This window comes from Mchenga conophoros, linkage group LG18 (assembly GCF_057382185.1).
Source record: "Mchenga conophoros isolate Kocher_MC1m ecotype Shallow Benthic linkage group LG18, M_conophoros_male_GT1.1, whole genome shotgun sequence".
NCBI classification, from domain to species: domain Eukaryota; kingdom Metazoa; phylum Chordata; class Actinopteri; order Cichliformes; family Cichlidae; genus Mchenga; species Mchenga conophoros.
Window position 1 is genome coordinate 30,722,753 of NC_140543.1, and position 25,430 is coordinate 30,748,182.

The 25,430-nt window shown below is 40.5% G+C and overlaps 1 protein-coding gene across 9 annotated transcripts in view; it reads left to right on the forward strand.

Moving 5' to 3' along the window:
• Positions 1-25,430, forward strand: part of ctnnd2b (catenin (cadherin-associated protein), delta 2b) — a 244,366-nt gene that overhangs the window by 173,193 nt on the left and 45,743 nt on the right. For all 9 annotated transcript variants that reach the window (XM_085255835.1, XM_085255837.1, XM_085255839.1 and 6 more), the window contains 2 exons: positions 7,686-7,818; positions 16,323-16,536. In XM_085255835.1, the coding sequence (XP_085111961.1) occupies positions 7,686-7,818; positions 16,323-16,536 (347 nt within the window). The remainder of the gene's footprint in view (positions 1-7,685; positions 7,819-16,322; positions 16,537-25,430) is intronic.

Below are 25,430 nucleotides of genomic sequence, written 5' to 3' on the forward strand. Positions count from 1 at the left end.
TAACTTTTATCGAGTGGAAAAAAAGTTAGCTTGTTTATATTATGCTAACATCATTATATACCAGCTAGCCCAACTTCAGTAACCCTACACCCGTCACTGCTGTTTAGTTTTCTGTCTTCATTTATGCTGGAAGTGATAACAGAGCTGTACATTTTAATTTGTTTCCAAAACCCCGCAGTCAGGACATGCTATATTGTATTTAGATAGAAGCTAGCGAGCTAACTCCCTGCTAACTTCTAACTCCGTTAAATGTCATAAATTCCGTTTTCATGGATGCCTGGATGTTAAACTCAATTGTTACACCTGGTAGAGCAGAACGCTGATCATTTTATTAAAGATGAAAGACTTTAGACAGTTTTTCAACTCTCAGTAATGCAATAGTGATCGTTTGATATATGGACCTGCAGCGGAGTTTAGGTCCAGACACGGCTAGTGACGTCAGACTGAACAACCGGATTATTATTATTATTTGTGCTAGAGTTCCCACATTTGACTAGCAAGGAGGAGTGCTAAATTATCATTATCAGCTAACACTAGCAAGCTTAAGCAAGCATCCAGCAACTTGACATGGATGTCTGCTAATTAGTCCTAAGTTACAGACTAATAAAATACCAAAACTGAAGCACGAACTGGACATATTGTAGCAAATAGCAAATCACAGAATTTGTCAGATAATTGTAATTAAAATGATCCCAAGGGCTCCAACAGCTGAAACACTGAGGATAGCTCCAGTTCAGTTCAGTTGTATTTATATAACTCCAAATCACAACAACAGTCGCTTTAAGGTGCTTTAAGCTAGTTCAGGGACTTGAATTACTGAAAGTGAGTCCTAGCAGATGGCCACCAATTATAGCTCCCTGTTTCAGCACAAGAGTCAGTCAGAGTAACCACACCCTTAACTTTAAGCTTTTGCCATTATCCAGATGAAGGATTTATGAAGATACAAACTATCTATTTAGGCCAAAGCTATATTTAGAAATTTTGAACATGCTTGTTAATGCCGTTAAGGTGGGCTTTCTTTACATGGGAGTCTATGGGAATTGACTGGCTTTTAGATTTAGCCTCAGGTGGTCATTTGAGGAATTACAGCCGTTACAACATTTATTTAGTCCTGGAGGCTGCTGCTTGGTGTCATTGTTATAAAAGGAAATATTAGCTCTTTTTCTGTCATTTATTATTTATTTTTGCTCATTTTGTCTCAGAGGACTGACTCAGCAAGCTTCCAATGAATTGTAGTTCTTTCACAATGGCTTCAGTTTGCACTTAGGGAGATTGTCTTGTAGTCCCATATAGAATAAATGCATGTTTGTGTTTCTATACGTCTCGTGTGTCTCACACTATAGTTTATTATCAGTGGCTCCTTGCATTTTTCTCTTGCAACATAATACTAATAAATAAGTCCAGATCAAGTGTCCCTTACATTGCTTGTGAACTCATACTAAATGATACTAAGAGTCACTTAAGTCTCGTAAAAGTTTTATACTAGAGAAACAAAGATGAATATTTATTGTACAGCTGTTTTTCACTGTATGTGTGCACAACTCCGCAGAGCATCGCGCCTCTAGCCTTGGGTTGAATTTGATCTGCTGTGATGGATGCACCACTTTTGTCTCTCTGGCCTTATTCTAGACTCTGGTGTGTGCGTGTGTGTATTCCTTTCTTTTTATGATGTATTTATGTACATTTCTGGCCAATTCCTGTTATGTCAAAATTTATTCACACAGTTGTGTCTTCTTTCTGTGTGTGTGTGTGTGTGTGCGTGTGTGTGTGTGTGTGTGTGTGTGTGTGTGTGTGTGTGTGTGTGTGTGTGTGTGTCTGTCACATTTTCTGAGCCTGCAGGATTACACCCACTGAACCTTGTCCCCTTGTTTAAGGGATAAGTGTTTATTGTGTCACATTTGTGTGTCTCAGTAGTGGCATGCCTATTCTTGCTACCTGGATTTTAGAAAGGGAGATAATGTAAGATACAAACTTAAAAGAAGACCGTGGATTTAAGAGATCACAGCATGATAAAAAATCTATTTAGAGTTATTGTGGTAGAGTGCCACTTTACCTTTAGGTAATGCTTATTGTTCGTCCACTGATGTGCAAGCAACATCTATGTGTTTTGATGGAGTAATATAAGTGAAATTGTTTCACCGGTGCACATGTTAAGTCCTTCAAACATCTGTGCCGACGGACCTCTTGTGTAGCTTATTATGGTATCCACGGCTCTCGTTGTCACTAAAATGGTTAAAATGTATGAGCTGAGTGGATAACCTTTTTTGCTCTACATCGAGAAAAGCACTGAATGTATTTGGGTGCATGTCAGGAAGTTAGCACCTGGAGGCAATTAAAACACCCAACTCTTGCAGTTACCATCACAAAGTGCACCCGATTCTGGTGTCACAACTGAGTCAGCTCACACAGTGGCAAAGCATGCTCATACTTTTAGATTTAGCTTAGCGGTAATTTTGTTAGGACATTATTATCTCATATTTCAATGAAGGATAATAGCCTATAAATCCTGTTAGATATTACATGAAAAGGATTTTCCTTATAAATCCAGAACTTGCCGGAGGAAGAAGATGTTTTTAAGTTTACAAATAATTCAGTGATAGCTGCTCATACATCCACAGGTGCACCGCGAATAGGAACATCTATATGCTAATTTCTTTTGCCTTAATTTGTTTTGACATTATGACACTGACAGGTGAAGTGAATAACACTGTGATAACAAGGGAACATTTTGTCCTCAAAGTTGAGCAGGAAAAATGGATACATACACACATTCAGTATACAGTCATGGGATATACTTTCAAAACTTGTCTTCTATTTAGACATTCACCACTTTCTATTAATCTGATCGCATCAGAGGATCCCATCAGATTATCTCATGGAAATATATTTTTTTATTGGACTAAATATCGTTTAGAATGAAAAAGATCCCAAATGGGACATTGAGCCATTATTTTAAAGTGTTAAACATGACATCTGACACAACTGCATCATAGATAGTTTTGTTGTATAACAATGTGACAAGGTGTTATCCCCTTTTTAAATTGCACACAGAGAAACAGTGAAGGGCAGAAAATCTGATGATCTTAAAAAACTGAAAAAACATATGGATGGATGGTTTCATATTTTAGCTGCGTTCCCCTAGTCTTGGGTACGCTGGATTTAACAACACTTGCCCATCCTTGATTATAGCTCCTCCTGAAAGACTCCTCTACCTTCTCTCCTCCAGATTTATTTTAGAAATTGAGACATTTTGTAATGGATTTCCAGGTCACAGACAGGATGACAAAGGAGACGAGGAGGAAAATGAGAAAAGGCCACAGACTAAATACAAACTAGGAAGGAAGGAACAGGTAAAGTCAGACAGGTACTAGCAAGGGGAGGGAAAACAACAGAGTGGAATAAAAACACAGAGCCACATGAAGCACTAAACTTCCAAATCAATCTGGGAGTAACTCAAAGAAGGACCAAGAATACATTCACAAACACGAGTTGGTTACAGAGTGGAGAAACGCAACAGTCACGTGGAAGAGAAACTTCAGCAAAATTTGAAAAAAATCTAAGAATTAACAAAATTCTTTGTTATCGGTGTACTTTAAAACTATAGTTCCTAGATGATAACCCTTAGACTCGGTCCTCTTGGTTTACTTGGTTTTTGATTAAAGTACACCGATCAGGCATAACATTTTGACCACCCTGACCCATCGAGGCGTGGACAGTAGATGTGTTGTGGTATCTGCACCAAGATGTTAGCAACAGATCCTTTAAGTCTTGTGTATTCTGACACCTTTCTATCAGAATTAGCGTTCAAGTTTTCAGCATTTTGAGCTTCAGCAGCTCGTCTGGTGGATCGGACTACGCGGGTCAGCCTTCGAGCATCAGTAATCCTTGTCCATGCATGACCATGTCGCTGGTTCACCACTGTTCCTTCTTTGGTTTCTGATAGATCACCCCACAAGAGCTGCAGCTTTCGACCCAGTCATCTTGCCTTCACAATTTGGTTCCTTGGGAATGTTCAAAATGTTTACTTGCTTCCTAATATTTCAAACTAACAAGGCTCCAAGATGAAGAGATAATCAGTGTTATTCACTTCACCTGTCAGTTATCATCATATTATGTCTGATCAGTGTAAATATAACATTGTTGTCCTGTAAAACAGAAGTATAGTGCAGCACATTTACAGTAAATGTACTTCTATAGTTAAATCTCAGCTCTCTTATCGTCTCTGTAATCAATTGCAGTTGACTACGATGACCTGGATGACTGAGAACCTTCACAGACAATTGCACTTATGTTATTGTTTTTTGCCATTTCATCAGTTTACATAACTAATCTGTCTGATGTAAGAAGCGATCTTTACTGATTATTCTAGAAGCTTCATATGTGCAGATGTCCCACCACCTCATAAAAACATAAACATACACACATGACAGGAGCTTCTTATCAGCCAGTTAACCTACTCAAGGTTATGTAATCTTTAATCGTATTTATTGCTACCGTATGTTAGTAACAGCAGGATTCTTCGTGTGGAGGGAAGCCATAAAAGAAACAGAAAGCCATTCACACAATCGATTTAAACGAAAGAGAGAAAACTGTTGGAATTTAAAGAGCGCAGGGAAACAAATAACCTTTGAAATGATTCTCTCTCCATTTTCCCCATTTTTCAAACACTGAGTTTATCCCATTGGGTCATTATGAAACTTCGAGACAAAAGCTTTCTAATCCTGGCTCTTCTGCACTGCCTTTGATGGTTGGGCGTGCATGCAAGTCAATGAGCGTGTATGCGTGTGTGTTCGTTTGCCGGCATTAGTTGTACGCTGCATTGTGTGTCTTGACTAATGCTGCCCTAAGCTGCACGCTGACCCCACGGCACCCGGCGATAAGTGCATGTGTGTGTAAACCTGCAAGTGTTTGTGCGCAAATGTTTACATTAGATTAGCCAGAACTGAAATTATCTCAGCGGGTTGTTGCAGCATCAAGAAAGAGATACATCAAAGAGAAATAGAAAGGCATGCAGCCTTAAACTTCTCATGACTGTCAGAAAGCTTCAAATCAAAGAGTAGAAAGGTGCAGGTTTAAAAGAAGAAACAGCAGGTGGACTCTATCAAACACAGCAGAGCATATGGCGAAAGATGATGGTAGAAATTAGTATCCGGGAAGCATCGGCTCCTCCTCCCAAATCCCAAGAATATTAAATCCCGCTGTGGGACTAAAAGTTTGCACCAAACAAAGAGCCGGCGCCTGCCTTAGTTGGTCCCAAGAAACCGCTGCTGTCAAGGAACTGCGATGCTTTTGTTGGCCTACATCGATAAACCACGCCTCCCTCTCCACAATCCATCCAGTCCCCTGATTCCCTCGCCGCGGCTTTATTCTTTCACATCACATCTTTCTCACGTTAATCTGTGTTTCTACTTTCGTGCCAGCACCCCCCACATGTATGTGTAGGGTTAGTGAGCTTATTGTGTTTCTGTGTGTGTGTGTGTGTGTGTGTGTGTGTGTGTGTGTGTGTGTTTGTCTGTGTGTATAAGCACGCCTTTTAGGCAAGAGCACTAGTAGACCTCTGGTTGGACGCTAAAGCCAGGGTAGCTGGGGGAAATTAAAGTAAGGACTTATCACCACAGAAGGAAGAAGCTCTTATAGGGGCTCAGTAGCTGCTCGGTATTCTCATTGCACAATAGAAGCCATAGTGGATTGTACCACAATACACCGAATGGACGCTCTTTGGGAATTTCTGTTTTACATTCTATAAAAAAAACTGGAAAGTTTCGAAGTTCATGTGTTTTTGATTTATGACTTAACTTGCTTCTCTTTGTTATACCCAGAGAAGATGCACAAAATGAAAGGATGAACGTCAGGTTACTTTAGAAGCAAAGGCGGTGCGTTTTGCAACATCTTGCATTTGTTAGGCTGCGGTTTTTGTATCCCTGTGTTTGCTTTATGACATATCTCTAAATGTTTGACTGTGTTCATTAGACCTTAGCAGTGCTTTTGGAGTCCACAGGATAAAATGTATATTGATCTAGCACAATGGGCAGCCAGAAAATGCACCACATTCACTGCAGTGAGTTTGCCAACTCCATTCACTGAGATGGATTTTATAGACAACTAACAGTGCCCGGCCTTCGCTGTTAGTGAGGGCCTGGATTCTAGAGGAGGGAGAAACCGTAGACATTTCTTTACAGCCAAATTAAAGCATTGAGTTAAAAAAAATGACTTCTTTGTCTGAAAACGACAGCAAGTCACATTAAAAATGTATGCATGCACGCAGCCTGCAAGTCCTTGGGCTTATTTGATAGGGTTATGTTTTCAAAAAAGCAACATAGAACTATTAATTCAAGCTGTATATTTTTTTTCATTTCATATCTTTTTTCTTAAAAGCACTTCTTTCCTTATCGGAGAGGAACAGCCTTTTACCATGTTCTGACTGTTGATGTTATATAGTTTGTGACGCACGTGCTTCGAACGTAATAAACTCAACAACCAGCTGATCCAAGCTGACTTGGCCAGAGCGTGAATGAGTAAAAAAACAACTACACATAAGAAATATTAGAATAGAGCCTGTTGTGATGTTAAAAATATCGGCCAATATATTTAAATATGAGATTTTCAAATCAAGAAATTCCAATATAGGTCTTAAAATCCTCTATTGATCCGGCTCTGATAAGAAAAGAATGAGACCTTCATTTTTAGTTGTGTTTTCTACACAGTACAATTCTAAACATCAATAAAAACGCCAGGAATAATTTTTGTTTTGGTTATCAGCATGCTGATATTAACAGCCATATAACCGTTTTATTTGGTTCTTTTGAGCCAGTTCTGATATTTAGATGAGTGTTTAATCATTAGCTAATGCTAAGCAAGCTTGATTAGCAAGCTGCATCCATAAACCATACAGATTTGTTGGATGGGCTGTGCCTCAAAGGAATAATTATTTATCAGATAATTCCACAAACCTGGAGATGCCTGAAACTGCAGATGGCTTCCACAGTTCTCAGTAGAGGTTTGTTCTTTGGTTTTTTTAGCATTTGATTTTTCACGTGTTCCACGAAGGAGGCCTACATGTCTGACTGTGACGCTACAGAATACTCTGTAAGTCATGTGTGGAAAAGTGAAGAATATGTTGACAAAAATAATAGAACACCTTTTACCAGTGCTTTATTTTACCTTTAAACATAGTTTACATTTTACATTCACACACTAATGATCTCATATTTACTAATTTGCATAACCGAGGTAAGCATTTAATTTATGTATGACATTTAGGTTCCTCACTTGTTGTGGTAAAGGTCAAATCATTCAGCCTGTGCTTATGTCCCAAACCTAAATTGGCAGGCCTTTAGTGAACTGTCACTTGGAAACAGTCACCTGGTGACGCGCATCTTTTTTAATATTGTGCTGAATAATTTCACCCTAAATAAACAGTTATTGTAGATCACTGAAACAGAACAGAAATCTCTGTTTATTTAATGTGTCGTTTTTTCCCCCCCTTTTTTTCTTTTGATTTATTCCAACTTATTATGCTTCTCTTTCTGTCTCTCTGTCTTTCTTTCTTCCTTCTCCGGTAAGCATTTTAAATCAGGGTCACAGTAGGGAGGCAGGCTAACAGGTTCAGCTCCGCACACACATCTCTATCTCTGCATTCATCAAAGCATACTATATTTTCTCTCTCTCTCTGTGTCGCTCTGTAGGGAGTTTGGCTGGAGGGATCCAGAGCTGCCAGAGGTGATCCAGATGTTGCAACATCAGTTCCCATCAGTTCAATCCAATGCTGCTGCTTACCTCCAGCACCTCTGCTTTGGAGACAACAAGATCAAATCTGAGGTATCAATCACTGAGGGAAACCTGCACAGACACAAGATTCTCACACACGGAGAAATTAAATATGTCATATTTAATTGACATAAATTAAATTATTTAATTTAATTGATGTCATAGCGCTACAACATAATGTTGCTTACACACACACATGCATGCTTTAACTCTGTAAGTTTAATCAGAACACCCACTGAAATTCTCTCCCAGGGCTTCCTCTGGTGCAGATGAACATTAAGGTAGAGTTTGAGTAACGTTCTGTGGTTTGCTGAACATTTTTTCGTCAGTGCTTTCTGAGCTAGGTGCTCTATGACTCTGCGTGTGTGTGTGTGTGTGTGTGTGTGTGTGTGCTCGCATTAAAAATGTTTTTCATACTTATGGAACAGACAAATGGTGAAATAATACTGCAACTTCTCCACGGTGCTTTCTGTGTGGATTCACCAATAATGTTCCTGAAGCAGACTGCCTGTGGTCATTCTAGCATTGCAGCGCATCAGTTATCTTGCCAGCGGGCCTTACTTAAATTACACATATTGACATTTTGGAACAAACAGTAGTCTTTATTTACATGGCACCTCCACAAAGTGCTTTTTTCTGAAAACAATCTACAGCAACATAACATTTTAAAAAGAACACAGTAAAGAAAATCAACTATATATTGAAACAATGTATGCAAAAAAAATTAAAATAAGAAGTGACTAATTTTAGATAAAATTGTGAAAACTGGATAATCAATAAAGCAGTTAAAAGCAACCCAGAAATAACAAATGAATGCAGAATGCATCAAAACAAAACAAAACGGCAAAGTAGCAGATAAGTACGCCTGCTTTTCACTAGAGTTTTTTTAAGACAGACCCAAGTCTCTGATTTGTCCTGATTGTCTGTAAATGAGTTGTTCTAAATGCACCCAAGCACCATCATCTTTGATCATGGGTCACCATGAGAGAAAACAAAGTTTTGAGTCTTTAAAGCCAAATATATATCGTTTTTGACTATTCTTACGGTGGCCCTGAAAGATCAAACACACTGCAACCAGCTTGGGAAGTGATGATAATATTAAATCAAAACATACATTATCTGCATCTTTTTCTCCCTCCCAGCACAGAAGAATCTTCTGCTTCTTTTAAGCGTGAATCAATGCGGTCTTTCCCGTGTTTTGCCTTCAGTCACTTCCACGGCTATTCCCTCACGCTGCTGTTTCCCCCAAAAACACTCCTGCTGTGAGAGTTGTTCCAGCTTTTTTTCCTGTTTGCTGGTGTTTTCTTAAGTCGCAGTGTGTTTGACCTCTCAGGGCCACCCTATATTCTTTGTCCGTTACACCAGAAGATTAAAACACTAAACAAAGTAAATGCTAACGATCAAAGCATTCATTCCGAATAGGTCTGATGCTCGGAAACCCAAAGGATCCATCGCCATTGTTTGCGGATGCTTAGGAGCGACTTGAGGAACATGACAAAGAGTCCAAAGTGGAGCAAGATAACACAGAACACCCCCAGATGGCTGTGTTTGCAGCACAAGGGGGCCCTACCCAGTATTTAGACAGAGGTTTTGCTGTTGTAACAGATTTATGTCTATTGATGCTGTTTTCCACCACAGCTGTTTGCTAATTGATCTAATTAACTGAAAGCCCATCATGCTTTAGGGCTGGTCTGGCTGTCCTCGCATCCCGCACAGTGTTTTTTTGTATTCATTTTTCCTCGGAAGTAAACCTGCATGCAAATAGATGCCTTTGTTGAGTTCACTAATGTAATGTTGGCGCTTGTGAGTTCAACCAAGAGTAAAAAAATAAAGTCTTATGTAATTTGTATGTACTGTACCAGGTGCCATTGCTCTCTAACACAAGAACAAAGATAAAGCAAGCAGGGGGTTAATTTTAGCTGAACTCCTCCTGAAGATGAGAATTACAGCTGCTGTTTTCTTCCTCCTTAGTCCTCTTTTGCTTTTTAATATGAATGAGTTAGCTAGTGTATTTTCATAGAGGGAGGAGAGGAGCTATGTAGTACCAGAGACCAATGTGCAGATCATAATCATGCCACATAATAAATAACTTTATATGATAAATGTTTTATGAAGCTTAAGCACAAAAATCTACACATTGAAAAATCTGGTTAATTTGTTAACTTATTTAGTCCCTAATTGGAATTGATGAAGAAGGCTTTCTCTCAGTGTTCTTCATTCAGGATAAAGAACACCTGATTAGCATCACACATTGTGAGAAATCAGATGCTGAGCTGGAAGGCGGTGAATCTGCCCAGTTTCTTCATAGGAATCTTTTATGCTTTTCTCGGCATTATCTAGTTCTCTTTGTTGCGGCAAGTAATGAAGAGAACTGCAGTATGAAGTATGTGTCTGCACTGCAATATGTGAAGGTGTTGCTGAGTGTAATGCATTACATCAAGAAATGAAGATTGAAGACATGCCTTTGTTCACAATAAACTCTGCCCCAGTCGTGCGCACCTGCAGGAGCTCCGCCACACTGCTCATCAGATGGCATTAACTCCTCATTACGAGCACTTAACCCAGTTTTGCTTATAACTGCGTGCCTACACTTGCTCCTCCTGTCCTTTGGAGCCATCACTGCTCAGTGTCTTGCAGAAAACAGTTTCATCTGTCTCCTCAATGTCAACTCAGTTCAGCTCTGTTCACTTTATTAATCCCCATGGAGGAAATGGATTCGAGGGCAAACAAAGTTCTTCAAACAGCAATGAGCCAACAGGCATTAAAAAATAGAGTGAGGGAGAGACGAGGTTGTGTAAGATGACTGATGAAGTATGGTAGTATGTAGCGCAGGACTGCCAAAACTACAACCCAGGGGCCAAGCTGTTTTTGTCCTTGAGAAAGATGCCTGACTGGTGAAATAATAGACAGAGAGATCTCAGCCCGTTCCCATTCTCAAGGTGTCAAATACTGCTGTTATTCCAGAGCTGTTGGCATTCCCAAAATTACGCATAAGATGTGTTTTGTGTTTGTGCGTGAAACGAGTCTAGACAGTACTAAGTTTGATCTGTCACTTGATTGTAACACTTCTGGGAGACCCCTTGAAATAAAAGCCCTTTAAGCGTCATTTTTCAACTTGCAGAATTATTGTAGCACTCTGTCCTTTAATCACAGGGTGGTTTGGATGTTTTTTTTGTTTTTTTCCTAAACCTTACCAAAACATTATAGTGTCTAAACGTAACCAAGTACTTCAGTGCATTCAGTCATGTGAAAAGGAAAGTTTTCACAGGACTTTCTGAACCCCATGATTCAATACCCTGCAGGACCATGTTTAGCAGTCATTTTCTGCATGACTTTCTCAGTCTCTCACATTATTGCAGAGTAATTGCGTCCCATTCTTCTGTACGAGATCGTTTCAGTTCCTTACGATTTATGAACATCTGTTTATGCACAGCTCTCTTAAGGTCCCAGCAGTTCAATCAAGTTGAGGTCCAGGCTTTTTCCACACTGAGATTCTTTTGTCCTGATGCATGATCCCATCACGAGTTGTAGAATGTGGATCCAAACACTCAGACTCAGAATGCAGGAAGGAATTAACAAAAAGAGAACCATTTATTAAGGCTGTTGGCAGATAATCCACAAAAAAGGGATGAAACAAAAAGTCCAAAAAGGAACTGAAAACTATAAAGTATTGGAAACATAAAGACAGCTGAACTAAATCACAGAGCAAAAGCAAAGCACAGCTATCAAAATAAAGCAGGAAGTGAGATAACTAAACAGGGAAAACACACACGTGAATGAGGTCGACACAAGAGGATGGGAACCCTGATGAAGGAAATAGACTCTAAAGCATCTATGAATTAGACTAAATACACTGAAAATACATGAATCAAACCATGAGTCGAATAGATTATTTAAATAAACAAAACCTGAAAGCCCAAAAACCACAAATACCATGTCAAATGACCCAGAACCTTGACAGACCCAGTTTAGCTGTCAGAGTTGGCCTACATTTGACTCTGGAGTACTTTGGTATACAGAGTAGTTCATAGTTGCCTCAGTGACTGGTACGTGCCCAGGTCCTGCAGCTGCAAATCAATCCCAAATCATCACCCCTCCACCACCGTGTTTGATAGTTGGGATGAGGTATTTGTGCTGATATTCTGTGTTTGTGTGTTTGTTTTTAGACAAATGTGGCGCTTTGCATTATGACCAAACATCTTATCTTTGGTCTTGTCTCAAAGGGTCCTTGAAAGTAGAGTAATACATACTAATACGTATGTTTACTTCAATTCCACAACTGTTCTGTTTTGTTGCTAACAATAAAACTCTCCGGCATGATGGCGCCTGTGTTTGGCTTTGCCGCTGTCGGGTGTAGCTGTTTTCGCTCTATTGTTGTGTTTTTTCTCTCTACTCTGCTGTTTTTTAACTGTTTTAATGATGTTCTGGCTGCCTTGGTCTACGACCGTCTGACGCTATTATCCATCCGTTCGTCAATGACGGCCAAAGATGTTTTTTCCTCTTCCTTTTGTGGGACTTTCCATTCTCCACTCTTTTTCCCGCATTCCTCTGGTACCTTCCACCCTCTGCCTGTGACTGAATCTTCGGCCAACGCTTTCAGCGTTCCCCGTAGACTACGGAGAAGAAGAGGAAAGAGATCAGGCATCCAGGTGAAGCTTAGGCTCCTTTGGCGGCGGGGGCTGATTAGAAAGCGATGTCGGGCGTTTTCTGTTGCCTACGCACATGACAGCTATATGGAGAGGCCTGGCTCTCGTGTTATCTCAGAAGGGTTCATCCAGACTCTTCTGCTGACTGGTTTTTTATCCCCTCGGTGAGTGGAATATATGAACATGAAGGCTCTGATCTCGGGAATTTACGCCCTTTAGCTCGAGAAACTCGAGCTTCTACCAACAACAATGTTTTCACCCCGCTGTCTATGGCGCTCTTTAATGCCCGATCTTTGGCGAATAAATCGTTTGTGCTTAACGATTTCATTGTTTCTAAAAATCTGGACTTCCTGTTTTTGACTGAGACCTGGCAACGGGGTTCGGATTATTCGTCTACTATTGAAATGTGCCCAAACGGCTTCTCTGTCATTAGCCAGCCTCGAGGATCTGGTCGTGGAGGAGGCCTCGCGGTGGCATTTCGGAGCCGTTTAGACTGCCGTGCAGTGAAAGTTGGACACTTTCTGTCTTTTGAGCTGCAGCTCATCAAAATCGGAAAGAAGGATCCTTTTCACTGTGCACTGGTTTATCGCCCTCCTGGCCCAAACAGCTCGTTCTTAGCTGAGTTTAGTGATTTTCTGTCCTCTACTATGAGGTTGTCTAAATTGCTTCTTGTGGGAGATTTTAATATACATGTCGATGATGAGTCCGACCCCTTTGCTAGGGGTTTTACCAGCATTATGGACTCTTTTCATTTTATCCAACATGTATCTGGCCCAACACACAACAAAGGCCATACATTGGACCTTGTCTTTTCTTTGGGTCTGAATATTGATTTTATTTGTTCTAAGGACATTTTTATTTCTGACCATTATTGTGTCTTTTTTAATATGTCTTTTTGCAAGCCTATGTCTCCTGTTCATCGGACAGTCATTTCCCGTACTATAAACCCCTCCACAGCACAGAAGTTCTCTGATGCTTTTAATTTAACATTATCCCCACAAAACGATGTTGAGTTTTCTATAGATCTATTCAATTATCATTGTCTTTCGATCTTAGATGAAATCTGTCCAATTAAAATGAGACCTGTGCTTGTTTCTAAGTCTGTACCCTGGTTAAATGACAACATTCGTCTTATAAAACGAAATTGTCGTAAAGCCGAGCGGTTATGGAGGAAAACGCACTTAAATGTTCATCTCCTCTATTTAAAGGATCTTTTAGCCTCCTTTAACAGTGCTATTAGAGTTGCAAGGGCTGCTTACTTTTCTCAGTTGGTTACAAAGAGCAGAGGTAATCCTAAAGTTTTATTTGATACTATTACTAATATTATTACTCCTGCTTCACCTGCCGCCATTATCTCCTCTGTTGAAGATTGTGAAACTTTTCTTGATTTCTTTTTAGAAAAAATCAGTAACATAAGGAAAAACTTGTCCTTTTCAGCATCTGCGCTGTCTGCTCCCACGCCAGCTCGGCCTGTCGTTTTAGAAGGTTTTTCACCTGTTTCACTACCAGAGTTGGAAAAAATAGTCAGTGCAACAAAATTATCCACTTGCTCTCTTGATGTGTTACCTGCATCATTATTTAAAAATGTTTTTTACTCTACTGGTCCTTGCATTCTTACTATAATTAACACCTCCTTGGCTTCGGGCATAGTCCCTGCCTATTTTAAAACTGCTGTTATTCATCCTTTGTTAAAAAAGCCTATGCTGGACCCATCTCTCCCTAGCAATTATAGACCAATTTCAAAAATTCCGGTAATCGCTAAGATTTTAGAGAAGATCGTGGCTAAGCAGCTTACAGCAGTCTTAGATAATTATAGTATTTTCGACAAATTTCAATCGGGCTTTCGTAAAGTCCATTCCACCGAAACAGCCCTTCTTAGAGTTTCTAATGATATTCTGTTACAAAGTGATGCAGGAAATTGTTCTGTTCTCTTAATGTTGGATCTTACGGCGGCTTTTGATACTGTTGACCATTTTATCTTACTTAACAGGTTGAAATACTGGGTCGGTGTCTCTGGGACTGCATTGAAATGGTTCTCCTCGTATCTCTCTGACCGATTTTCCTCTGTGGCAGTTTCTAAGTATAGATCATCTTCTGCGTCTCTGTCTTTTGGTGTGCCAAAAGGCTCTGTGCTGGGGCCATTACTGTTTTTAGTTTATTTACTCCCTCTCCAGCACATTCTGAGCCCTTTTGAGGATATTTGTTACCATTGTTATGCGGACGATATCCAACTCTATATATCTTTTAAGCCGGAGGAGGTTTCTAAGCTGCAGCTTTTAAATGTGTGCTTGGAAACCATTAAAGGCTGGATGGCTGAAAACTTCCTCCAACTAAATGATAACAAAACCGAAGTCCTCTTATGTGCCCCAGATAGACATAGACCCAGTATAATAAATGCTCTTGGTCCTCTTTCAGCGTTTGTAAAACCATCTGTCAGGAACTTAGGGATTATCCTTGATCCTGCTCTTACGTTAGATAGTCATGTTAAATCTCTTGTTCGGTCCTGCTTTTATCATTTAAGAAATATCTCTAAATTGAGCTCCATAATTTCCTATACCGAACTCGAGATTGTTATTCATGCTTTTATTTCATCACGATTGGACTATTGCAATTCCCTGTTTACTTGTTTAAACAAAGGTTCCTTGGAGCGTCTGCAGATCGTTCAGAATGCTGCAGCAAGACTTCTGACGAAAGTTTCTAAATATTCACATATAACACCGTTGCTTAAGCAGTTACATTGGCTTCCTGTCGAATCTAGAGTCCATTTTAAGATTTTGGTTTTAACTTTTAAGGCTCTTCGACAACAAGCACCACCATATATTATTGAACTTTTGCAGCCCTATGCCCCTAGTAGGTCTCTGAGGTCGAGTAGTCAGGGCCTACTTGTCATTCAGTATACGAGACTGAAAACTAGGGGTGATAGAGCTTTTGCTACTGTGGCCGCTCGACTTTGGAACTCATTGGATTCATTGATTACTTTTAAAAAACAGCTAAAAACTTATCTTTTTAAAATTGCTTTTTGTTAACTTTGTTTGTTTTTTGTCTTTTAATCTGTTATATCTGTAAAGCACTTTGTGATGTCTATCTAGAAATGTGCTATATAAATAAAATTTTACTTATTTTACTTACTTACTTATAACCACGTACTCTTACCAAATACTCTTAGCGCCGTTCATTTTAAGTTTTTGTTGTTTGAATGTTTGCACAGCATGACTGTAAAACGAAACAAAATTGAATAACTTAAAAAAAAACAAGTTACACGTCACCCTTGGTAAGAAAGATCTCCATATTTTTGTTCCCTCTATCTAAAAGAAAAAGAGGTAAATCTACAATCACTTTGCTGCTGGTATTATTTGGGGTTATGTGTTGGTTTATTAAAATGCACTTGTAATTGCAGTTTTTTTGACACAATATTAAGTTCTTTATATTATCCTAACCACCCCAGGTTACAGGGAATATGTAGTGACTGATTTTGTAAACAGCCAGTATCGGCTCTGGCATTTTCAAACACATCTGTGCAATAAGGCTTAATGCTGCGGTACAAAAGTCATGTTAGACAAGCACACCTACCATATCTCTGCACAATCTCTTCCACTGCTTTTGTTTTTATGGAGAGGAGCCAGTCTGCCCTACATTTTCTCTTTGTCTAGACAGAGGAAAGCAGGGAGGGCTGATAGGACAGAAAGTGCAGTGGCTGGCATTTCAATAAATCTCGTATCAGTGAGAGGAGCACCAGCATAGCCTGTTTGTTTATTTTAGTACTAACAAGGTAAAAAGTACAATTCACCTGTTAACATTTTGTGAGGAGATTGGGGTAAACGATGCTCCAATGTCTTTCAGGCTAAATAAAAACACCCCTCGTTTTATTATAATCCACACCTTATATCTGTCCCTCCTCTCTGGTCTCAGATTCGGCGGCAGGGTGGAATCCAGCTGCTGGTGGACTTGTTGGACCACAGGATGACTGACGTGCACCGCAGCGCCTGCGGAGCCCTGAGGAACCTGGTGTATGGCAAAGCCAACGACGACAACAAGATCGCCCTGAAGAACTGCGGAGGCATACCCGCTCTAGTGCGACTGCTCCGGAAGACCACAGACGTGGAGATCCGAGAGCTGCTCACAGGTAACACACGTGCACATACGCTATCTAAACAAAAGTTTTGGACCACGCCTCTTTATCTTTGAATCCTGGTGTTTTCAGTCTCATTGTCACATTGTATAAAATCAAGCACCTAGCCATGCAGCCTGCCTTTTAAAACATTTATGAATGAATGGGTCATTAAAGTGGTCGCTCCATACAGTCGAGTACAGGTCAATTTGTGAATTCTCTTCCCTCCTAGATCTTCCATACCATAGCAACTTAGATACCAAGCCAGACAATAGTTACAAATTACAGAGCGAGATCGCTCCAAAACCTCTTTTAGATTAAAAACTGGCTGCTTCATTACATGTGCTACAATGGCTGAGCAGTTCTTGTTGGTGTAATCTATAAGTGGCCCAGTACTTGTCCGTATAGTGTATTTTGAAGTTGCCATCATTAGTGAATACTCACCATATTTCCTGGGAACTAACCAGATGTGTATCCTTCTCCTGGACAAATGAGGCTTATTTTTGTAGAACATTATGTGAACCTCAACTAGCACTAGGCTTGTTGGACATTTCAGCCTGAGGAAAGGGCTTGAAATTGAATCAATAGAGCCATGGGCAGCTAAGGCTCACTGATTCGCATGTTGAGCGAAGGCTGGCCTGTGTGGTCCGATCCAACAGATGAGCTACTTAAGCTCAAATTACTGAAAGAGGGAATGCTGGTTCTCATAGAAAGGTGTCAGAATACACAGTGCATCATTGCATAGCTGCAGAGAAGTCAGGGTGCCCATACAGGACATAAAGGTCCTGTTGCTAATATACCAAATACTATAAAACTGTAATTCAAGAAAAAGTCTTAGATTTTCTACCTGTGGGTACTCCTTCGTACTATAGTCCCTATATAGTCCTCACACACGTTATTTTCCTTCACATGGACAATACAGATATGACTATATTTACAGAGAGCAGTCCAAGACACAAAACATGCCGCATTATGCATGTTTCCATTTACACTTCAGCACAAATACAGAGGCACACACACACTCACACAGAGGAGACAACTGTTTACTGCCTGCCTACTTCCCCGTACTCATCAAGTGCTGTTGACTTGTCAAACTGAATTTCTGTGCAAAGGTCTGTACTGCACTTGTATCCACAGCATGATTGTATCCTCTGTGAGTAAACACAAATATCTCCATAGAAATTGTGTTCAGGGTGGACTAATTTGAGGTTCTATAATCCACGTGGAGGTCAGCATTTGTAAACTCGGATAGATTAAAGGATTACCAGCAACGCCTCTTTTTTACAGCATTTACTGTATCCTGGCAATCTCTTTTCTGATTAGAGTTTACATGGACGGCCACACACTCTTACCTCTCGAGAGGGATGGAGAGATGATGGAGCCAGAAGAGGAATGTTACTTAATTTTCAAACTGATCTACAGCCAGAAACTCCCAGGGGTGGGGCGGGGTGTTTCCAGTCCATGAGCCAAATGAGAAATATAGATTTCTCTTACCAGCACCAGTACTCATGAAAACATCTTTGCTATGGAGCTGCAAAGAGATGGATATTTGTCCTATGATTTATGCCTTTTATTGCCGTAGTCAGCCTGTGAGGACGTGTAAGCAAATCAGTGACGACATTAATACCACTAACAAATGAACCAAATAGTAACAAAGATCTAATTCTCTGGGAATCCTTGGGTTGATCTTTGCCACTGATGGGTTGGTACTGACCTAAACAAACTTTGTTCCCTTCCCACTGGCAGTGGCCTCCCCTCAGCAGGACAGTGCCACTCGCACACGGAAAAAATGCTAGGCATTGACTTGAGGAACATGACAAACAAGGTGTTGATAAGCTTACATAGCCCATTCTGGTCGAGCATATATAGAATGCATGGTTGCACTGTCCTCCGACCCAGAGGACCCAAAAGAACCAGACATCAGAGGACATTCCCATGTATCTATGCCCTGATGGGTTCAAAGCTATTTTGGCAGCGAAAGTGGGTTGTTTCATTGTCGTCTGATTCCTGTAATTGTCTAATCTAGTACTAGACCACATGAAACCATTACTTAGCCATGCCAAATTTGTACTAGATTAACAGGAAGAGTGTGAAACTGAAGTCTAATCCATATCTATTCAATTCACAGAATTGTTGTTCACAAACAAGAGTGTTTCAATTCAGAGAAAAACCCAAAAATCATATGACCCCCTATGAGCAAGCACTTTGGCAACAGTGGGAAGGAAAAACTCCCTTTTAACAGGAAGAAACCTCCAGCAGAACCAGGCTCAAGGAGGGGCGGGGCCATCTGCTGCGACTGGTTGGGATGAAAGCAGGAAACAGGATAAAGACATGCTGTGGAAGAGAAACCGAGATTAATAACAAGTGTGATTCAATGCAGAGAGGTCTATTAACACATGTTGAGTGAGAAAGGTGACTGAAGAAGAAATACTCAATGCATCATGGGAATCCCCCAGCAGTCTACACCTATTGCAGCATAACTAAGGGAGGATTCAGGGTCACCTGGTCCAGCCCTAACTATATGCTTTAGCAAAAAGGAAAGTTTTAAGCCTAATCTTAAAAGTAGAGATAGTGTCTGTCTCCTGAATCCAAACTGGAAGCTGGTTCCACAGAAGAGGGGCCTGAAAACTAAAGGCTCTGCCCCCCATATTCTACTTTTAAATACTCTAGGAACAACAAGTAAGCCTGCAGTGCGAGAGTGAAGTGCTCTAATGGGGTGATATGGTACTACAAGGTCATTAAGATAGGATGGGGCCTGATTATTTAAGACCTTGCATTTTGATTCCAAAAGAAGAATGTATTGCATACAAATGACATCACAGGGCTTTCAGGCCACCTTGCTATAAGGACCTTACCCACAAACTGAGTATCGTTGAGTCAAGCTGAGCCGAGTAGGTACTAGTGGAAAAGAGGCATTAGTTATGCTGCAGTAAGCCTAGGCTGCTGGGGACTTCCCATGCGCTGTTTCTTCTTCACTCTTACTGCTCTGCATCTACTCATTAGTCATGATTAATCTCTGGCTCTTTTCCACAATGTATTTATTGTCCTGTCTGATTGTTGATAGCACCAAGAGAAGCCACAGTCTGTGGATGAATCTCAGCCGATTACTTTGATGATACAGTGCCAAGTAGTTTTCATTTGGTACAATTACATGGGATATTTAGGCTCGACCTAGATTTGGGGGAATACAGTAAAGTCCTTTTTTTCTGTTTTACAAATCTGAAATCAGGTTTTTAACAGCATTCTTATTTTATCGAGGATGTCTAACACCATTTCATGACAGTATTCCAAGCAGCTAACAAATTCTTGGAGACATTAGGAGAGGTTTCAGTCCAGCTTACCTGTAACTGTGAAAACTTGTTTTCCCTCTCTGCAAACTGTCCAAAAGCAAAGTGTCTCCTCACACAAAAGCTGCACAGAGCCTTTGCCCACATTCCAAATTATTTACAGCAGCACTTCACACATCAGGCTGATGTGAGATATTGGTGAGAGACAAACAGTTTAAGAAGTATATGGGCTGATATCCCACAGTTCTGAATAGTAATGGAAAAGTCTTATTAGGAAAGTTAAACCAAGAAGCATGTCAGCTCCAACATACAGCCACATGGTGTTGAGTTTGACCCGCGTGTGCATTTCTGAATATGCATATGTGTGTAGTGAGTCTAGAAAAGGTTTTAGGCTTAGCAGAGATGGAAATAAAAGGGTTTTGTATGCTGCTAGAGTCTTAAAGAAGATTACCATATAAATTAGAGAAGCAATTCAAGGCACGAAGCACAGAAATCCCTCCTGTCACAAATTAATCAGCTGAACGACCGACCGGACGTAGACAGACCATGCTCTCCTCTCTTCTGCCTCTCAAAGACCCAGAGGAAATAACTCTCTCTCCCTCCCTGTTTGCCAGCCTCTCTCACTCCCTCTCTTATCCCTCTGCGCTCAGATTCTTGTAATTGGTCTCTCTCTTTTCTCCTGTCTCTCTCCTGTCCTCTTTGCCTTTCTCCATCTCCCTTTTTTTCCCCATCTTTTTCTATATTGCCTGCCCTCTCTGGCTCTTGCTTGCTCTCTGGTGAGCTTTTTGAATCAGGATCACAGTGGGAAGTCAAGCTGCCTGCCTTGGTAGCTACAGACTCGCACAGACACGCAAACATGCACAAAGGGCTGGTTCACAAGCACACACATTCATTCACGTGTGCAGCTTGCTTCATGGCACAAAAAGTGACAAGCAGGCTTGTTGCTCTGTGCTCTTCAGTCTCTTTCAGTTCAGTAACTACGGTCCTTTTTTTTACCTTCTGTCTTTAGAACTAATAAAGGTTATATGGGGGGAATAAAGCAGATTGAACACACCAAATAGCAGCATTACTGCTGATGCATGATTGTGTGTTCAACATCTTTTGTTCTTCATGTTATTGTTGTTCTCTGTGCACCTCAGAAGTAGGTGAGGTTGTGCTCCATTCTGTTTCCAGTACGTTAAATTTGCCCGGAGCTGACCCTGGGCACCCAGGCGAGACGGGCAATAGTTAGACTCTGGGTTTGCTGAAAGGGAAAGACTGCTGCCCCTGGATCCAGACAAGCAGCAGAAGATGGATGGTTGGACATATTGACGGATGGAATACAAATGTTAGATTTATGAAGAATTATCAAAATAGTGTAAAGCAGGGGTGTCAAATTCAATTGCACAGGGGGCCAAAACTCAAGGCACACTTTAGGTCGCGGGCCAAACAAGATAAACATTTATTGAACACACTAAAACAATGTTTTTTAAACATAAATATGAATAAAAACAGACAGGAATATTATTCCAGATTAAATAAACTAAAAAAAAATAAACTTTAACTTTAAATATTTTGCTCTTCATAAAACTATATCCTGTCAAAATTATGCAAGTTAGAAATATGAACATGCTGCCAAAAACCCCAGAAAAAATAAATGAAAGCATACACAAGGTTCGAGCCGCATGTAGACGGAGCTGGGCATTGCTTCAGGAATGGAACTAATAAACTGTGCGGGCCATTCAGTGTCGTACTTTCCCTTGAGTGTATCATTACACCGCAGCTCCATCTGAATCTGCACAGGTGCAATTCAGCAAAGTCCGCTGACTTGGTTCAGCATTACTTGGCAACAGAGAAAGTGAGACAAGTTGCACTGGTGCATTTGTGACAGCTTCACTTGAAATACCATCACCGCATCATACATGCCATGTCCATGAACTGACAGATTTCATTGCTGAGCTCAAAAACTCTATTGAGAATTTTTATCCCAACTCAGCCAACGGACCTCTGTATGATAAGGAATGTCGGCAAACTCTGAATCTATTTCCCGCATAAAAGACTGAAATTGACGGTGATTTAAACTTTTAGCTCAGATAAAATTTATGGTTGGCGTTACGGTGATCATTACATGCTCCATTTTTAGGACTTTACCACACAGCGTTTCCTGGTGTATGATGCAGTGATATGCTGTCAACTCACCGGTACAGTTCTCCTCCTGCATCTTTACTCGCATCCTGCTGACTAGTCCACTTTTTTCACCGCACAACACCGGCGCTTCATCTGTTGTAAGTCCAACAAGTTTGTCCCAGGGCAGTTTCATGTCGGTTACACTTTGACATACGTTTTAAAAAATGTCTTTTCCTGTAGTTGTCCCATGCATCGATTTAATGTTCAATATTTCCTCTACACGGATGAAGATGGCCAGCTGTGCAATGTCCATCATGTCTATACTTTCATCCACAGCAAGAGAGTATGCAATAAAGTTTTTGCTTCTTTCACACAACTGTGTTCTTAAATCAGTGGCCATCTCACAAACCCGATCAGCAATCGTATTTCTCCTCAGGCTCACATTTGCCAAAATCTGCGTTTTGTCTGGACACAAGACGTCGCACACCTTCATCATGCAGCTCTTCTGAGTGCCGGGCTGATTTGGCTGTCTCCTCTGCTACAATAAAACTTGCTTTCACAACAGCTTCACTTTGTGATTTTTGCTCTGGTGAAAAAAGTCTGCTGAAATGTCAGATTCTTCTTTAGGCTTCTACTTTCTGTAGTTTCTGCTCTGCATTTAGGTTTTTCAGCTTATCCTGACGTTTTGTCTGGTAGTGCCGTCTTAAATTAAATTCCTTAATTACAGCCACATTAGCTCCACTGATAAGACACACGGGTTTACCAGCAATGTCTGTAAACATATATTCAGTCACCAGTGTTGGGGAGTAACGGAATACATGTACCGCCGTCACGTATTTAAAATACAAAATATGAGTAACTGTATTCCGTTACAGTTACCGTTTAAAAAGGTGGTATTTAGAATACAGTTACTTTGTTGAAATAAATGGATTACACTGCGGTACTTTCCTGGTTCATATTGTGGTGGGTCAGGACTGTTTGGGTGTTGTTTGACAGCTACGTTCTGTTGTTCCAGGTGGCAGCGTTACGGTTGCCATGGTTACAGGGCGACGCTCTCTCTCTCTCTCTGCGACTGTGTGTTTCCTGGGTGAGAGAGCGCCTTTTTGTTGTTGTTGTTGTTGTTGTTGTTGTTGTGCTAAGCTACCAGGCAGAATGCTATAGGCATAGCTCTAAAGAATGTAGCCTCATGGGCAGTGTAGTCCGTGTTGCATTGAGAATGGACTGCCATACCCATTATGTGTCTGTGAGCAATAGGAGGGAGAAAAAGGATAGTGGAAAAGTCTGAGCTGTCATCGAGCAAAAACGGGAGCTGGAAGCATGTAAATATAATAATAACCACTGCAGCCAAGAAGAGTGCCTGACGAGCCCAGTTGTAAGTAAGGACTCGACTGTACACTGTGTTTGTGTTTTCCTCCGAAACAAGAAGTTCCGTTGGAGCAGCCTTTCAACGCCTCTCTCTGTCTCTCGCAAGAAAAGTTGACCCACACAACAAAGTAAAGCTATTTTTCAGCTACGAGCTGACATCACACAGCAATAGTACATTCGCGTAGTTGTACAAAGTATGATAATATATTAAGTAATCCAAAGTATTCAGAATACGTTACTGTCATCGAGTAACGTAACGGAATACGTTACAGAATACATTTTGGGGCATGTATTCTGTAATCTGTAATGGAATACATTTTAAAAGTAACCTTCCCAACACTGTCAGTCACCCACTGGCGCTGAAAGGTTCTGCTTTCAGAATCAACTTTTCTCTTCGCCATTGTGAGCGGCTAGCTTCGCAATAACAGAAGTTTGACCTGATTGACGCCACCCCCAAAGAGCTTCTCCATTGACGAGGGAATGTTCCCAGTTAGCCTAGCGTTCAGCAAGGAGGATGCCGCACTGCATTATGGGATCTGTAGTTTGTATATTATTAGCGCCTCATATCGCCGGGCCATGCATAACAATAATAATACATCTATATAAAATGATCTCGCAGGCCGGATATAAATGTACGCCGGGCCGGATGTGGCCCGCGGGCCTTGACTTTGACACATGTGGTGTAAAGGATATATGAAGAGTCACAGAGAAGCAGGAAGAACTAGGAGCTCATGGTGGATTCAGTTGAGAAAACCGAACAGTTATTTTATTAACCCCAAGCTTTACCTGTCTATGTTTTAGTCATTTTAATTCTACACGAGGTCCATTTATTGCTGCTATGAACATGTTGGTGAAAATGATTAGCTAATCTGAGCTACAGAGGAGTGCTAATAACATGACATCGGCCCCCTCTGACTCACAGCTTGCTGCGCTTTCTTTAACTTCTTTATTCCCTTCACAGATTTGCGTTCTGTCAGTAGCTGTGGTTCCACTTGTCATTACAATACAACTTTTTTTTTTTTAGTCAGTCATGGGAGAAAACACCACTGCAAGCGACTGGTTAGAAGCAGATATGGAAGCTGTCAGAGTCGTACTGATGGGAACGCTCCACAGTCTAGATGCAGTCCAGCAACGGTGCTCATCAAGCTTTAGCAGAGCAAAGAGGACATCAGCTTGATAGAGTGAGGGGCTCATATGAAAAAAGGGAGGACTAAAAGAACAATTCTTGATTATTAACAGAATGTAATAGTTAAGGACGCCTGATAGGCCAATGCATGAAAAGATATAAAAAGATGAACATAAAGCTGCACAAGACTTAAAATCAGTGGAAATAATGCAAAAATATGTTTTTGTGCATGCCGCACATCCACAGTTAATTATGTAAACATGCAGCGGTTTTGTTCCCTTGAGTTCTACGGTGCTCATTATCTTTTCAGTCCATTTAAAATGATTTTTAATGCAGTTCCTCTGTTAAGAAAATATCAAGCCTCTTTGATAATTACAGGTAAATAATAAGTCCATTCATTAAAACCAGATTGAATCTCATGAAGAATGGGATATTACCACAAGTCTTCTTCCTTTCCTACTTTCTTTCTGCCATATTGCAGAAGCACTCTGGTTGACCTTGACATAAACTATATAAAATGCTTCCCCACAGTGTTTCCAGTGATCAGTGACAAAGTCATTAAAGGACCCAAACTGTGTAAATATAATTACTCACTTTGAGGCTCATTAATGCACACAGCTATAGGCCAGTGTAGACCAAGTGATTAAACAGTAATCATTATGACAACAGAGTAAAGCTGACACCTATGATTTTAATTTGAGGTTATAAATGTGTCACTTCTGGGCCAACAAAGCGCTGCTCTGATTATGTGCCAGTATCAGTAGCTGCAGAGTGCAACGCTGACAAACATGGTAACATCAGCTCTCCTCCTATTCTAAAAACTTTAGGATATGACATATGATGCCTGAAGAAAGGTGTTAAAATAATATAAAGCCAAACAGATTAAAACTCAATCACAATATCAGATTTTCATGATTGTAGTGCTTGAATAATCATCGCAATCTGTTGAATTCAACCGTAACTTTATTGATTGTGTGTAGCCTTTTTGGACAAATTGAGTAGAAATGCAATCACACTGAGTCTGT